Raw genomic sequence first — 16,084 nt, 5'->3', positions numbered from 1 at the left:
CAAAAAGGGTGAGTGCTGTTTTAGCACCTGGGAGGGGACAACCCTGGATGTATGCACAGATGGGGAATGAGATGCTGGAAATCTCTGCCATGGACAGGGACCTGGGGGTCCCGGGGTCCTGAACATGAGTCAGCAGTGTCCTGGCAGCCAGGAGGGACAATTCTGTCCTGGGGGGCATCAGGCACAGCATGGCCAGCCAGGCAAGGGCTGCTCTTGTCCTGCTCTGCTCTGCACTGGGGTGGCCTCACCTTGAATATCGGGTGTAGTTTTGGGCATGGTAATATAAGAAAGACATTAAACTATTAGACAGAATCCAAAGGAGCCAACAAAGATGATGAAGAGCCTAGAGGGGAAGCTGTATGAGAAGTGGCTGAGGTCACTTGGTCTGTTCAGACTGGAGGAGATTGAGGGGAGAGCTCATCACAGTCTACAACTTCCTTGTGAGAGGAAGATGAGGGGCAGACACTGATCTCTTCTGTGTGGTGACCAGTGACAGGACTGAAGGCAATGGCCTGAAGTTGTGTCAGGGGAGGTTTAGATTGGATATTAGAAAAAGATTCTTCACCCAGAGGGTGGCTGGGTGCTGGAAAAGGCTCCCCAGGGAAGTGGTCAAAGCAGCAAGACTGGCTGAGTTCAAAAAGTGGACAATGCTCTCAGGCATGTGGTATGACTCTCAGGCATGGTGCTGTGCAGGGAGTTGGACTCAATGGTCCTTGTGGGTCCCTTCTAACTCAGCTTATTTTGTGGTTCTGTGATTCTGTGAAAACAGTGAAGGAAGGAATATCTACAATGAGATGCAACAGTAATTTCTTCTGGTTTGGTCTTTAGTTATCATTGTCTATAATGTTGTGAAGTCAGGAGGATCCCATGCTGCTGATGCAAATATATGGATCAAATGCAAAAGTAAAATTTGGATGGTATTTTATACCAGTGAGAGATTAATGTTGCATTTTGCCAAATATTTCAGATTGAGAAATTCTCTTCATTTTTGCTTGCTCCCTAGTTTCCATCCTGTTGTAAGCAGGATGATGACAGCTGGTTAAGCACACTCTGTTCCAGTGCTGACTTTGTCTGGTAGTGCCTGACACAATGGCTGTGGAGCCATATCTGAAACTTTCTGGAACATTTTCCAATTATCACATCTCCCTCCATGGCAATGAAGTCGAGAACACTAACAGAGATAGACTGCTAGCATTTACAGCACTACCTTATTAGTCCTGCCTTGGTTTAGACAACACACTGGGTGGTATTCTAGTAGCTGGTTTATATTAGTTTTTCCTTAGCTGAGAAAGATACATTACCAGTAGAAAGAATAAAAAATACTACACACACACACACACACACACAAAATCCTTTGTGCACACCTTCTTTAGGATGAAAACAAGCAAGGTTGAATGTGTCACTGTAACAATAAAAAATTTTCAGTGCCCATATACAAACCTTAAGACATTTGAAACATTCTCTTTTCTTTTTTTTTTCATTGTGTGCCACATATTTACTCCCTTTTCCTTTTTTATTACCAAGGAAATGAAGAAATTTTCATGAAAACAAGAGCTTATATTCTTACAAGTTTGTCAATTCCTGCTTATATTTTTCTGTTCTGAAGGGATCGGAGCCTTCTGTACAGGGCACCGTAATTGCTTCCAACTCAACGAGCTGTGATGAATAAGAAGCAGGAACTTTTAAACAAAGACCCTGTTTTCATGCAAATATGCTCAGTAATAAAGCATAGAGTAAAAGAAATATGTGAAGTTATGTTTTGCAGAACTGCTACTTAAAGCAAAGCAGCTTTGTAGAATGAAGCCAAGTCTGGAGTTTTCTAACTGCATGAAGGGGAAGTGAGTTTGAACATTTTCTCAAGGGATCCCAAATGTCGCCAAAGAAGATTGTTAAAAAATAAAGACAGAATATATCCCAGTATAATTCTCATTGGCATCATAACATCACTCTATGTGAAAAGATCCTAACCAGAACACTGGTTGACACGATTCCCACATTTCATGAATTCATTCTCACATTCCTGTATAAACCCAGAAACATACAGCCTCTTTCCCCCAAATATTTAGAAAGTAGGTTCTTATAAGCCATCTCTGAGTCATTGCTTCGGCCTACCTCATCTTAATTTTCCAAAATCAGCAGTAACTTAAGAAAAATAGAGAAGAATATTGGAACTGGGAACAATTTGTAGGAAAAAAAAAATATTGAACAGCAATTAATAGTTTAGTATTTGCTCCATGGTAGCTCATTCAGTAGATAAATCAAAACCTAGACAACCTCCCTCCATTTGAAGTTTTCATACATTAGTACTACCAAGTAGTACTACCTGTAGTTTCTGACTACCTGTAGTTTCTCCTAAGCAGCAAATACCTTGGAATTACCATCAAGGATACCTTTCTAGAGTGGTCCTTTGCCAGTAATTTCAGTAGGTGGAATGGTGACTATTTTGTCCTCAGGGAAGCTGTGTCACAGCAGAGTCCTACCTCCCCAAATGCAATCAGGTGACTGATTATCGAACCACTCAGAAGAGTCTGTCAGGTATGTGAGACCAAAGGAAGAGAGCACAGTCAAGCCCATGCAGTGTATGAGCACTGACTTCCACGTGCACAAGCATTAGGGCTTGCAGTGCTCATTGTTGCTGCCATCACTGGGCTGTAAAGGACACAACAGGACACTTCCACTGAAATTCTCTCCAAAAGAGAGGAAAAGCACCACCAGGTACGTAGTTTAAAGCAAACCATTTGGAGCTGCAGTTCTTTATTCCTCAGCACATCTTCTGTCAGTTCAGCATGGATGATTTTTAGTCTGCACAGAAACGGGCTTTCCAACATAACTCATGGACATGGCAAGTCAGAAGTGTCAAAATAATTTTTTCTCGCTATGTCAATGAACAAAAAACCCAAGAGACAGGACATTCACATCCTCAAAGGCTACCCTTAGCCATCCAGTAATGCCATATCAAGCACTGTGCTGAAATATGGTGCATGTTTTCCAAACACTTCTCTTTGGTAGAAGTCAGATGACAGATTTAAGCCAAAAACCTACTCTCTGTTTTTCAGCAAATTTAAAAAACTTGTCTCTTGAAAATGACTCTCACCTTTTTCCATGGACTCAGTTCCATGTCACTGCAAGATTGTAATTTCATCTAGAAACCCTGGTAACTCCAATGAGAGACATCAGGTCCCATTCTGCCTGTCTTCACTTTCTATTGCCAGTGGACTTGTTAGAGCTGATAATTCAAAAAATACAGTATTTATGATATTCATGATTTACTTTAAACCTCTTTCACAGCTTGATGCACATGAGGCAATTCAAATAGCCAAAACTCTGTTTTGCAACTAACACTTTATTCCACTGAATGGAAATGTTCACACATCTGTTGGTGGTGTATTGTTTCAGGCTGGCTGCAGAGCAATCAAGCCAGCAAGGCACGGACGTGGTGTCTCCACACCAGAGGAGAGAAACTTTCATTTTCTGGCAGAGGCAAGTGAATTCTGCAAATGCAGAGCACAGAACAGCCTCACTCCATGGCACTGAAGGACCAACACAGTCCCTCTACTCAAGGATGCCACAGGAGCTTCAATTTCAGCTGAGTAACAGGTTGTAGTATATGGTAGAGATAATTCATGCTATATGTATGTATAAAATATTGTAGAATCTAAGGTATGTCTGTGATCACCCTGGCTGGGAGCAGAGTCTCATTTTTATTCAATTAGTTCCTGGACAACATTAAGATAATATCAAGCCTGTTAACCTATGAAAGAAACCTTCCTGGGCCATGATTGATAGTTTCAGTGGAACGTCTGAAGCACTCACAGGACCTGCACCTGGGCAGATTACATCTACCATACTCAAGAACTGGCATCACTCTGCTACATACGAATACAGACTCTGCTGAGGTGCTCAGACATCCGTCTGGACACCTGGACCTACCTTTGTCTATTCCTGCACATGTATGGCCCCAGTTCTACATGTGAAGAGACACAAAGGAACGTTAGGTCATCCCTGCCTCAGGCAGAATAAACTGTATATAAGCTGGCTGCTTGAAGCATTCGGGGTGAACCGCTGGGGAAATGCTGGCACTTTGTCAGTCGGATCTCGGTTCACCCAGCGCCTGCACCCAGGGCTGACGCTGTCTTGGCTGTGGTGGTCGTTTGAAATTCTATTTTTTTTTTTTGGTATCGATCTAATAAATCTTTGTTAAATGTTTTTACAAATTTGGCTACCGATTTGATAATTTATAACAAGGTGGTCATTAGAACTCTTGAGAGGAGGAGGGTCTGTGCAAGCACTTTTCATTGCAAGGAGATTCCAGACTGTGTTATTAAACTCTGTTAATTCTGAAACAAAAACCCACCACAAAGCAGACAGTGAACTTAACCCCATGTAGTTTTTCTTATTTAAATATAATCTGATAGTACTACTTTCAGAGTATCAGAAGTTCTCAAAATGGGAGATTAAAAATCTGCACTCTAAATTCACCGTATAGATTCTGCTGAAGTTACTATACACACACACATTATATATATGTAATGAGTATAGGTTGTGCAAATACACTCTACAACATATATTTATATGAAAACGAAGCCCTGTACCATGAAATTGACCTTCTTTAGATCACTAATTCCTTATGGTAAGCATAATTTTTGTATCCTGTGCTGATCCATTGTCTGGCAGGGTGGGTGGGGTTCCAGGATGCTCCTAGGACTTCTGGCCAAGTGATTACTGGAAGCAGTCATGAAACATCCATATCTTCCATCACCACGAATCAAAAATCTTAACTGTAAAACAGAGAAAGAAATCCATCCATATTACCCAAGTTTCTACTCTCCATCCCCATAGGCGGTTTTCACCCATGTTTGTTTCACAAGGGCATGTAGTGGTAGGACAAGGGAGAATGGCCTTAAGATGAAGACTTAGATTTGATATTAGAAGGAAGTTCTGGACTGTAAACTGTAAAGGTGGCGATGTACTGGATGGAGCAGGTTGCGCAGCATGTTACCTGGAGGTGCTCAAGGTCAGGATGGATGGGGTTCTGAGTAACCTGGTCTAGTGGAAAGTGTCCCTGCCCATGGCAGATGATTGTTAAGATCATTTAGATTCCTTCCAAACCATTCTGGAATTCTATGATTCTCTTTCCTGCCTTGAAATGGTTTGAAAAAATAAATAATATTTCTGGGGTCTAAGGCATGGTCCAAGCTTGATTGAATTTAGGAATGTGTCTCTTCTGAGAAGGCACAGGGCTCTTTACAGGATCCAAAGTGATACTCCTGGATATCAAATTATTTTCTGATCTACTAAACCATGCCTGCTTATTTCAGGCATTTTACTCATCCATTCTATAACTGTCTGGATCGTCACTCCTGGCTCTGTCACATCTTCCTTTATCCCCTTTGCTTTGTGTGCGTACTTTGGATTCAGTCACAGCACAGTATCAGTGTGATACGGAAGTTACTGAGACCCTCAGCAGGAGGCTGGGTTGAGAACAATTATCTGACAGAATTGTTTAGCAGTGCAGCCCAATCCATGTTACGACCCTTTTTCTAAATGTAGATCTAATGGCACATTAAAGCAATATTACATCTCATAAAGCCTGCTGGGTAAGAGTTCAGTGAGGTTCCCCTTGCTCCCCTTCTGCACAGCAGTTCCTTTGTTACTGCCTCGCCTCTACATCCTGGGATGGACGGGAGTCCCGTGCTCCTGTAACACTAAAATGGGGCTGCCAAGATAATTTATGAGCCCTGTGGCCAACAAAAACTCTCAAGCCTCCTTGGGTTATCTCTAAGTCCTACTTTTCTCTGCCCATTGTGCCAGCTTGTCCTCTCAGATTTTACAGATGGAAGGAAAGGTTTTGGCAACAGAAACATCCTTCAGAGCACTGCTTTTAAACAATAGTCTTGTCCCAGCTTTGCCTGTGTCTGAGGTGGTGTTTCCAGACAGAAAGCAGAAAAGCAAACATAGGACTGGGGGAAGAGGGGAAAGAGGGGAAAAGGAAGAGTGGGACAGAGGAGAGGACAGGTATGTGTGAGCTGTATTAGCTGGGGAGATGGAGGCCAGGTTAAGGTGCCCATGCACAGGGCCAGCCCAATGGACCCGCTTGTCCTGGCTGGGGTATGTGAGGAAGGGCTTCTCCTGGTTCTCTTAGCACCTTCAGCTTTTGCACTAGAAATCCAGGCTCGGTGTAAACAGCACGACAGCCCATGGAAGCCTTTTTCTGCAGGACACAAGAGAGTGAACTAAGGTGCTCGCTACTGCCTAGATCTGGGCAGGAAAAACACACAGCTGCCTTTCCACTGGGCCCTTCCAGGCCCCGAGAGACTGGATACCCAGACACAGGTGGGATTTCTGCAGAAGAAACCCGAGGCACAGCACAGGAACCCCGCAGCCCTCTTCATTTCAGCGACCTGAGCCCAAAACGGCACGCGTTTGGGTTGCGGTGGATTTTGGGCTCCCCTCCCGCCCACCGAGCGCCGACCCGGGGCGGGTGCCGCTCGCTGCCGCCGCAGCGCGGGGTGCGATGCTGCGGGCACGGCCGGCCGAGCCCCCGCCCGCCCGCGGGGCCCAAGGCACGGCTGCGCTCCCCGGAGCCGCCTGCGCGCCCGGTCGCGGAGGCACCGGGAGATGCGGGGAGCGCTGGAGGGGGCGCCCCGCGGGAGCTCGGCCCCTCCGCCGCCTCCCCCGCGGCCCGGCCCCCGCCCGGCGGAGCGGCTTCGCTCTCCGTTTCCCGGGGAAAGCCCAGCCCAGCGGCGGCCAGGTGTCCCGCAGGGATCCCACCGGACCCGCCGCAGCCCCGCCGGCCGGTGCGGCGCAAAGTGCGCGCTACCGCCGGCTCTTCCTCCGCTCCGCCGGCAGCGCGGGCGGGGGGGCGGAGGGGATGTCCGCCGGGGGCGCGGAGGCCGACGGCGCTCCGCCACGGCCCTGCGCGCGTTTCTTGCTCCAATAAGCAATAATTAGGTCCTCAGCTAATGAAGTGTCAGCTGATCCCCTCGCTCCGTCTGCGCGCGGGGAGGCGGGGGGGCTGCGCCCGGAGACATCGCCATGGAAACGCTGCCCTCGCCTCTCTCTCCCCCGCCGCATCCCCCACACCCCCCGCCGGCCCGGGCCGGGTGCGCGCCGTCCCCCGCGCCCCGCCGCGCCCGCGGAGGCGGGAGCATCCCGACATGGGACAGCGCTGCCCGTCACCGCGCCGCGCCGCCGTCGCCACAGAAACTTTTGTCCCGGCGGCCAATCAGGGCGCGGGGGGGGCGCGGAGCGGCGCTGGGCCCGGCCCGGTGCGCCGCCGCCGCCGCCGCCGCCGCCGCCAGCCCGGCGCGGAGCGCAGCCCAGCGGAGCGGCGCAGCCCAGCGGAGCGCAGCGCAGCGGCGGCCCCGGAGCGCACCCCGCGGCCGGCGCGGGCCCGAGTCGTGCCCCAGCCGCGGAGGTGCCGCACGGCTGCGGAGCGGGGGCGCGGAGCCCGGCGCTGGATGGCGGAGGCGCGGGCGGGCGCGGCCGCGGAGAGGCGACGAGAGGAAGCGCCGCGGCGGAGCCTTCCCCCCCCGCGGAGGGGGTGTCCTGCCTGACGCGGCGGGGGAGACCGGGGGGAGCGCGGAGATCTCCGGCGTGAACTGAAGCTGTGGCAAAGGGAGGGGGAAAAAAAAATCAGGATTTTTTTCTTCTTCTTCTCCCTTTACAAAACGGGGGTTTATGCTTAGCATCCGCACGCAAACTTACTTGAATGCCTTGTAGCCAGTTTAGCCCAGAGACCAAAGGATACCCCGCACCCGAGGAGTCCTACATGTGTGAGCACCATCATTACACTGGCAGAGCAACGAGAGCCGCCTCCTTTCCTGTACCAACATCCTCCTGGGACTGATCTCTCCTCTGGTCCAATATCCAAGCCTATCTCATGTATATGGGTTTTCTTTCTTTCTTTCTTTCTTCTTTTTTTTTTTTTTTTCCTTCCATCGGCTGGGATCGCTATGTAAATAAACAGAGGAAAATTCCTGAAAGGGCATATGAAAATTCAATGGGACTCAATATGAGGAAGTGAAATTCTCACAGACCATTTTTTAAAAATTAAAAATTACGTACTTTAAACGCGGATCGGATGCATTAGGCTTAGAAAATAGCAGGTAAGAACTTTCTTTCTTTCCAGTACCTTCATGCCCGGAGCGGGGATATCTGAAGCAAAGCCGCCCAGCCTTGGAATAAAGGGGGAGCAAAGAGACCAGTGTGCCCTTCAGTGCTTCTTCCATCCTGCGCGGCGAGGCGGCTTTGGGGAGAGGCACAGCCCGCCAGGACAGAGACAGAAAGCTCTGAAAGCCTTCGGAGAAGACAGCCGAGGGCTGCCGGGGCGGACTAGGGTGGGCTTTTTCTCTTCTTTCCGTTCTTTTTTTTTTTTTTTTTTTTTTCCCTCCTCTTCACCTGCACTATCCAGGGTGAATCCGGGTGCAGTTGATGTATGGAAAAGAAGAAGGATCCGAGTCAATATTTTCTTTTTCCTTCGCTAAGCCGAGGGACAGGATTTTAATTATTTATCCACCCGAACCCTCTCTGGGTAAGGCGCTGCTGCTGGAGCCAGTGGGATAGTCCTGCCTTGCACAATTATTAAAGAGACTGATCACGTACAGTGGAAGGATAAGAGGAACCTCCACCAGATCCGTTTTGCCTCCTGTGAAAAAAAAAAATGAAGGAGAACATTGCCACACTATTGAATTGATTGCTGCCCCCCCACCCATCCCCCTCCCGACCCCCCACCCCCCGAGCCACCACCACCACAACAAAAAAAAAAAAAAAAAAAAAAAGAAAAGAAAAGAAAAGAAAAAATCCGCTGGGATCTGCCTGCACCGGGACCTCCTTCGCTCCGGCTCGGAGGTGGATGCATTTTTCATGAGCGCTGGGTGAACAGGTGCAAAGTGCGGCGGGGCGGCCCGGCCCCGTACCCCGGCCCGCTTCGGGGCGGCGTGTGCGTGTCCGTGTGTCTGCCCGTGTCTGTGTGCGTGTCCGTGTGTGTGTGTGTGTGCGCCCCGGCGTGTGCATGTGTGCGTGTGTGTATTAGGAGATTATGGAGAGCAGCGACCGGGACATGTACCGCCAGTTTCAGGACTGGTGTCTCAGGACTTACGGGGACTCAGGAAAAACCAAGACGGTGACCCGTAAAAAATACGACCGGATCGTCCAGCTCCTGAACGGCTCCGAGTCGAGCTCCACGGATAATGCCAAATTCAAATTCTGGGTCAAATCTAAAGGCTTCCAGCTCGGCAACTCGGACGAGGTCAGTGGTGGTGCTGGAGGAGGGAAGCAAGTGCTGTACGTGCCAGTCAAAACCACGGTTAGTAGAGAATTGTCTTCCTTGTTCTATGTCGGCCGCTGCAGCCCGCTCTGGGAGCGAGAGGCGCAGGGGGAGCCGCAGCCACAGTTGGCTCCTTCCTCCCTCTTCCCCCAAGTCATCATCACCATGTTGCGTTTGCCTGTCACATTATACACCGCCGAGGTCTTTGTGGGTCCTTTTATTTAAAGCGATCGTGCGCACAACGCACCCCGCCGGGTCGGTGTCGTTCTCCTCCTCGTCCTCCTCGTCCTCCTCGTCCTCCTCGTCCCTCCCGTCCCCCCCGGGCCGCTGCGGCGGGCTCGGGGTGTGCTATTGTCCCGCCGCCGCCGCTCCGGCCATTGTGCCGGGCCCGCCGCCCCGGGCAGCGGCCCCGCTGATGGATGGATGGATGGATGGATGGCGCACGGGGGTACCCTGCCTGGCACAAAGCCAGGCGCGGCGCCGGGCGGTGGTTCCCCGCGATCTCTGCTGGGCTTTATTTATTTATTTATTGCTAGTATGATTTTTATCCTTTTTTTCCCCCCCTTATTGTTATCCCGCAGCCCTGGCGCCGCCGCTGAGCGGCCACGAATGTGCCCGGCTGGGCTGTGAAGCGCCGGCTGCGCTAGTAAGGGGCGGCGGGAGGGAGAGGATGCTCAACAAAGGGAGGACGGGGTTCCGCATGACCGGGGGAAGGGTGCATTTTGTGACACTTTGCGGGGTCCCAGGAGCCCCTCAGCACTCCGTTCGATGCTCTAGGGTAGCGTGGCATCCCCGGCAGGCGCTGGCGTTACGGGCTCGGCGCAGGTCTGACAGCGGGAGAGCTATTATGCTTGGTGGTGGCAGGAGCGACAGATTTTCCTATTTAAGAAGATGGGGACTGTTGGTTGCAAGTAGGTTTTGCCTATTGAACTCTCTTAATGTATCATTATTCTTACTTCTTATGCGCTGGGTCACGCAAGCTAAGCTTCTTTTGTCTGTGCGTGGGGCGGGTGTGGAGGGGGAGCCGAGAAAGGAAACCCGGCAATTAAAAATATTCCTGCCTGGGCATTTGGCTTGGATGAGCAATATTCTCTTTTTTTTTTTTTTTTTTTTTTTTTCCTGGAGTGGCAGCTTATCCAGACCTAACGGGAAGGTTGCTGGGTGGCGCAGCAAAGGGGGCTTCTTGGAAAGTATTCTGGGTTGGGTTGTGACGTAGGCTGCTGGGGAAATCTGCCTCTCTTTGCCTTGCTGAAGTCATAAACCTGGGCATTCCCAGGGGCTGGCTTGTATTTGCCCCCTTGTCATCAGTGCCGTCATGGCTGTGAGGAGGCAGAAGTGGGAAATTAATTTTAAGGAGATCTTCAATATGAAGATTTAAAGTAAAAGAGAAGCTCTGGACAGTTTTTTCTTTCTCAATGTTTTTTTATTCACTGAAGTGTTTCAGGTCTGTCTATAGATTCAGATGATTTGGCAGATCTCTGTTTTAGTGTTACAAGATTGATTGCTCATCTCTGAGCCCAGACAGTACCATAGATACAATTTATAACAAAAAGGTTGCCTAAAGCAGAAATCTCCAATTAGCTAGTATTTTTAAATATCTCTTCTGCTCACTGAAATAATTATTTTGAAGGGCCAGTGGGCAAGATTGTTTATTCCCAAGACTATTTTTTTCACTACGAGTTCAAAACTGTAAGCAAATTCGGTATTTTAAAAATGACATTGACTACCGAACTAAATAAAGAGGATAACCTTAATTTTACACAATAGAATTTAAAAATTAAGTGCTTTTCTGGTCCTCTGAAACACAAGACTCAGTGATGATAAGCTTGTTTATTTTCTCTCACCTTTGCTAGGCCATGAAAGCCACCTTCCATCCTGTTTTCTATTTTAAGAACACAGAATCAATTTTTATTTTTATTTTTTCCCCACAAGGGATTTTAGTGAGAGGTCGAGCATCTTGCAGGTCTCACCTTATGTACATTTGTGGGAATCCCACCCTTAGCTGTGAATGTCTCTGTATGGCCCTATACATGTATTTATATTCATATAGGAGTAACTCTCTTCATATAGTTTAGCAACCAAGCAGGAATTCTAATACAATTAGGACTGGTAATGAAATCAAGAAAGGAAAAGTTAGCATGACCTATCTGTAAGCAATTCCTGCATATCTGTATATAACCTGAGCAATGACATATAAACCTTTTCAGAATACATATGTACAATTTCCTCCTGCTGGCCATCAGAAATTTGTTGTCCAACATAAATGGGAAAAGGGGATGTTCTGCAACATTCAGCTCTGAAAAACAAATGCCAGCCCCTCCTAAACCCATGAATCTGGTGTCACTATCCCACCACAAAAGGCAGAGGAGTATTTGAGCAGACCCACAGGGTGGCAGTGGTTTGTATGAGCTGCTGCCAGGGCTGGGGCAGTGCCTGCCAGGCACTGAAGGCTCAGAAAGAACATGTTTGACAGAACAGGGATGCAGCCCCTGGCACAGAGAAAGTCAGTGGCAAAGCTCCTATTGGCTTCAAGAGGTCTAGAATTTCACCCAGATGGGAATGATAAGTTACAGGGGGGAAAAATTGGATTTTCATCAGACAGTAATTGTTGGTGAGCCTTAAAAGCCCATTCTCTCATTTCTTTAACTCTTAATTATTATTTAAGAGTTTTTAAATTTGTGATCATCATTGTTTTCTCCTCCCCTCTCTCATGGTTATCCCATACATTTGGGCCTGTCCAGTCCTCAGAGGTAGCCCCAAAAGGTAGCAGAGCTCCAAACTGTGAATTTCTCCTTCATCCTCTCCCTCTTTTTGTCCATCACTTGATCTCACCATAGGTAAAATTAGTTTCAATTTAAAATTAATCACTGCATGAGCACTCCCTGTTCAATAACAGGACGGGTGAAATTACAAGTTGGACTCTACAGTTACAAGCTGGTCAAAAATAAGCAAATATTCAAATACTTTGTTAGGAATTACTCTCTCCTTGAAGCTTTAAGATTTGCTGCTCAGCTTTGCTGTCAGCCAGAGAGATTTGCTCCTGATGGTGCTGTAATCCACTGCTGCTGGTAATTAGACATCATTACTGCTGCGTTAAAGGGAAAGAGAGAAGGAGAGAGGACAGGCTGGGGCTAATTAACTACTTGATTCTAATGAAAGAAAGAGAGCCTGATAGCAACTGGGAGGTTGCACCGGAACAGCCTAGATGTACAACACAGACTTAATTGAAGCAGGGTGTCTTGCAGCCTCACAGTAGCTCAGCCTTGATCTACTTTCATATTCTGTGGGCAGTAGTGCACGAGGTATTATTCTGCTTTTCCCTTGCCTGGTTGATAAGTAGCTCAAAATCACAGGCCTGCCTTCAGTATCAAGTTTAAGCATGCCAGCAAGGAGAATGCATAGATGATTATGTGCTGGCTTAATCTATTTTACGGGTATGGTCTCCTCAAGAGCAACAGGAACAAATCAATTTCTGAATGTTCACATCCCTCTGTGGCCTAGGAGATGCACTTTTGGTCACCAGGCAACAACATTCCCTGCAAAACAGCCATTTTAGGTCCAGAGTGGGACAGCACACAGTAAGGTATTTCTGTATGCTTAAGGTATTCCTATATGCAACCTAGTGAGTATTTTACTTCTGCAACTTTTCAGATTGTTTCTGTCACCACTGTAGGTTTTCTTGCATCAAGCCCAAGCTGCACTTTGTGAAAGCAGCAAAATGATGTCTAGCCTAGACACGCTGTATAAATAAAACAGGTTAGGCCAACAAATATGCCAAATGGTTGTGACTGTTGACTTTCAATAGTTGGTACTCACCAACAATGAGGAAGTATGGAACTAGTATCTCTAGTAAGATATCCTTTCTAACCATATACAGGATATTTATGGTGTATTTTTAAAATTTATTTTCTGCATACTTTCTTTAGCTGGAGCTATTTATTGATTGGCAACTTGAAAACAAATTTCTCCTCACCACTCTTCTTTCTCTGGCTTGATGTTGGGTGTGGGCACAAATATGGATCCTAAAAATTAGTCTTGATTTAAAAAGAAGTTATAAAATAATGGCCCAAGCTGTATCAGTGGACTTTAATCAGAATTTTCCGTTGAAAAAGAAGGGCCAAGATGACTGCAGGATAGCTTTTAAATATAGAATTTACACAGTATTAGCAAACTAATAGAATTTAACCTCAAAGGCCAAGTTCAGATTACTTTTATGTCATTACTAATTTGAAATTACTCCATTGACTTTAGTGATATCACAGACCTAATGTATGAATTTTCCTGTGGTTTCTTCTATATTTTCCAAATATAAGCAGAGAATGAACTTTCATTCTGAAACCGAATTTTGTTTAGCTTAAATCTTCACATCTTCCAGGAGGATCTGGTACCTCATGGGTTGCTGCTAGCAGACCAGCAAGGCTTTGTGCAGGTGCAGGGCTGTACTACTGAACCCAATTACAGGATTTAAGGCTTAAAATTATAGACCAGTCAGCTCTAAGGAACAGGCTATGTCCCAACCCACCTCTTGTTCTGTTGGACATGAATAATAGTAGATAGATACAGTTTATATTGCTTTTCTTTTTAGATAAATTATTTTGTTTATGAACAATAGAAAAAAACAGATCACAACATAAATAGCTTATAGGTCAAAATTGATTGCTTTAAACTATCTTACATTTAAAATTGTTCATTATTTTAGGGCATTTTGTAACAATTTGAAAATAAGCTTTTTTTTTTTTTTTTTTGCATTTCTCCCCATTTTTGTACCCATCCATAGAAAAAAAAAATATAAAAGTGTTTGTCAAATGTACATTGGTAGCTCTGTAGCCCAGTGAACTGCCAGCACATAATGGCAGTAAGCACTGCAGAAAGGTGATGCTGAGGGTGAGCTATAATTTATCCCAAGGTACAATGCTGCAGGAATTTTATAGTCCCATTAAGTGCACCTTCCAGGCTCAGGAGTGGTATTCAAACCCTGCCATATCCACCCTGCTCTAGCTGCCAACCACATTTTCCTTAACCCCTGTTGAGGTCTGCAGAGCTCTGTCTCCTCCCTTTCCCCGCAGCCTCTGCCCTGCTGTTTGCAGACCTCCCGATGGAGCCAGTGAGGAGGGATGCTGGTGAATCAGAGAGGGAGTGCTGGAAAATGGTCACAGCAGATGGAACAAAACTGGTTTAGTTGGCAACTCTTAATGCAGGCATTCAGGGGAGTGTTCATGAATCAAGAGAATAACTCTGTCCTGGAATTAAAAAATGTTAAAGCGCCCATATGTAGGATGCCATCTCCACATGCGTGTGTGAGAGAGGCAAATGGACAGGAGGAGCTGAGATTTCTTAGTAACAATGTTGAGTTGGAATTTTCAAAGAAAAATGAACCAAGGAGAGCAGATTTTTAAAAATGAAGCGTTTTAAGGTTAGAAAATGTTGACTTGACTTTAGAAACATGAAATAGGGTGTAGCAGTGTGCAAACAAAACCTAGCACTGATGTATGTGTCCCATAAATACACATGTAATGAGAGACAGGATGAAAAATTCAGTGCTATCACCTGGGCAAAGGCCAGACTTGCAGCTCAAAAGCCCAAATCTTTCCAGTAATCAGAAATAAAACCTCACAGTTTGATTTTCATGCTTCTGTGAACCTTTGCTCAGAAGCCAGAGGTGATAAGTGAACTTGTTTCTTCATTCTTACCCTGAGTCTCTTGTCAGTGAAGCTGCACTGGATTTCGTCATGATGCAGGGGCTGCTGCTCAGATGCTCCAGCCCTGATTTTCTTTGGATGTACTGCATGCTGTTTCTGGCTACATAGCTATGTGATCAGTGGGAAATAAGCTGGAAGGTTAGGGCTAAAATGAGCTGTTAGGCATCAGTACAGCCTGATAGGACTTTTTCTGATCTTTTTATGGAGAAACTTTCTTTCCCTGTCCTCTGGGGTGATCAACATTGCTGTTGTTCAACTCTAGACTGAAAAGAGACAGGATCTGGGGAGACTACACAGAGACACTGCAGGTAGAAAGGGCTTCCCATGAACACAGGCCCCTGGGGGAAGAAGGCTAGTGCCAGTGCTGGATGAATGTGGGAGTTAATGATTCAAATTTCACTTTACACTACAAAAATAAATTAAAATTGGCTGACACTGAACTGTGAGTTTGTCTGCTGTTGAAAGGAGACAACTAGCAGCTGTTAGGTTTGGTCTGAAGGAAGCTATTTGGGTCCCAATCTTCCCCAGTTATGCAGGATACACCTGTTGAGAGTTTGCTGGTAAAAGAGGAACAAAATAAGCAGAGCATATAAATGAGGTAGATGTGGAGAAAGATCATGAGACAGCATGGCAGGAAACACATTCTCCAGGAGGGAGGATCATAGCAGATTCTGCAGCCTCCCATGCATCGCAGAGCAGCACAGGCATCTTGTGTTCCTTGATGAGTAGGTTGACTGGTCATCACACTTGCCCAAATTAGTAGAGCTTCACAGGATGTAAAAGATGTTTTTGTCTTGTCTATGTTGTTTTAAACCTGCCAGAAGTCTCTCTTGACTTTAGAAAAGTCAGGCAGTGGTAGTTGGTGCAATAAGAGTCGTTGCCATTGTCCCGCAAGAACGCTGAAAGTGATCCCGCAGCTTGCTTAAATTACCCTTTTGTTCTCTTTAAATAGATGAATCTCAAAACTTTACAATTCTACTAGCAAGGTATTTTTTAATGGTTTATGAACATACAATATCCAGGCATTGTCAATATAGAGGAAAGAAATGCCACAAGTTATGGCATTGATTTTTTCCGATGCACATGGATTTTCTTAGTGATGATCAACTTTGTCACA

At 46.6% G+C, this 16,084-nt stretch overlaps 1 protein-coding gene and 1 long non-coding RNA gene across 7 annotated transcripts in view; one reads left to right on the top strand and one right to left on the bottom strand.

Moving 5' to 3' along the window:
- Window positions 1-1,244: 1,244 nt before the first annotated feature.
- Window positions 1,245-10,342, bottom strand: LOC136564660 (uncharacterized). 4 transcript variants are annotated; one of them, XR_010784740.1, is made up of 4 exons: window positions 9,101-10,339; window positions 8,068-8,647; window positions 7,708-7,979; window positions 1,245-4,778 (listed from the first exon to the last, which is right to left on the bottom strand). It is a non-coding gene; the product is annotated as an uncharacterized lncRNA (long non-coding RNA). The 4 variants fall into 4 exon arrangements; XR_010784739.1 differs by having other exon boundaries at window positions 7,708-7,953; window positions 9,101-10,338; XR_010784741.1 differs by having other exon boundaries at window positions 7,708-8,647; window positions 8,830-10,342.
- NOL4 (nucleolar protein 4) overlaps window positions 8,758-16,084 on the top strand; it is a 187,841-nt gene continuing 180,514 nt past the window's right edge. For 2 of the 3 annotated variants that reach the window (XM_066562834.1, XM_066562816.1), the window contains exon 1: window positions 8,758-9,307. In XM_066562834.1, coding sequence (XP_066418931.1) covers window positions 9,041-9,307 — 267 coding nt within the window. In that variant the 5' untranslated portion in view covers window positions 8,758-9,040. The remainder of the gene's footprint in view (window positions 9,308-16,084) is intronic. The other variant, XM_066562826.1, reaches the window with a different exon arrangement.

The sequence above is a fragment of the Molothrus aeneus genome, chromosome 1 (assembly GCF_037042795.1).
Source record: "Molothrus aeneus isolate 106 chromosome 1, BPBGC_Maene_1.0, whole genome shotgun sequence".
NCBI lineage: Eukaryota > Metazoa > Chordata > Aves > Passeriformes > Icteridae > Molothrus > Molothrus aeneus.
The sequence above is the reverse complement of the archived record's forward strand: the minus strand, read 5'-3'. Positions and strand labels throughout refer to the sequence as shown.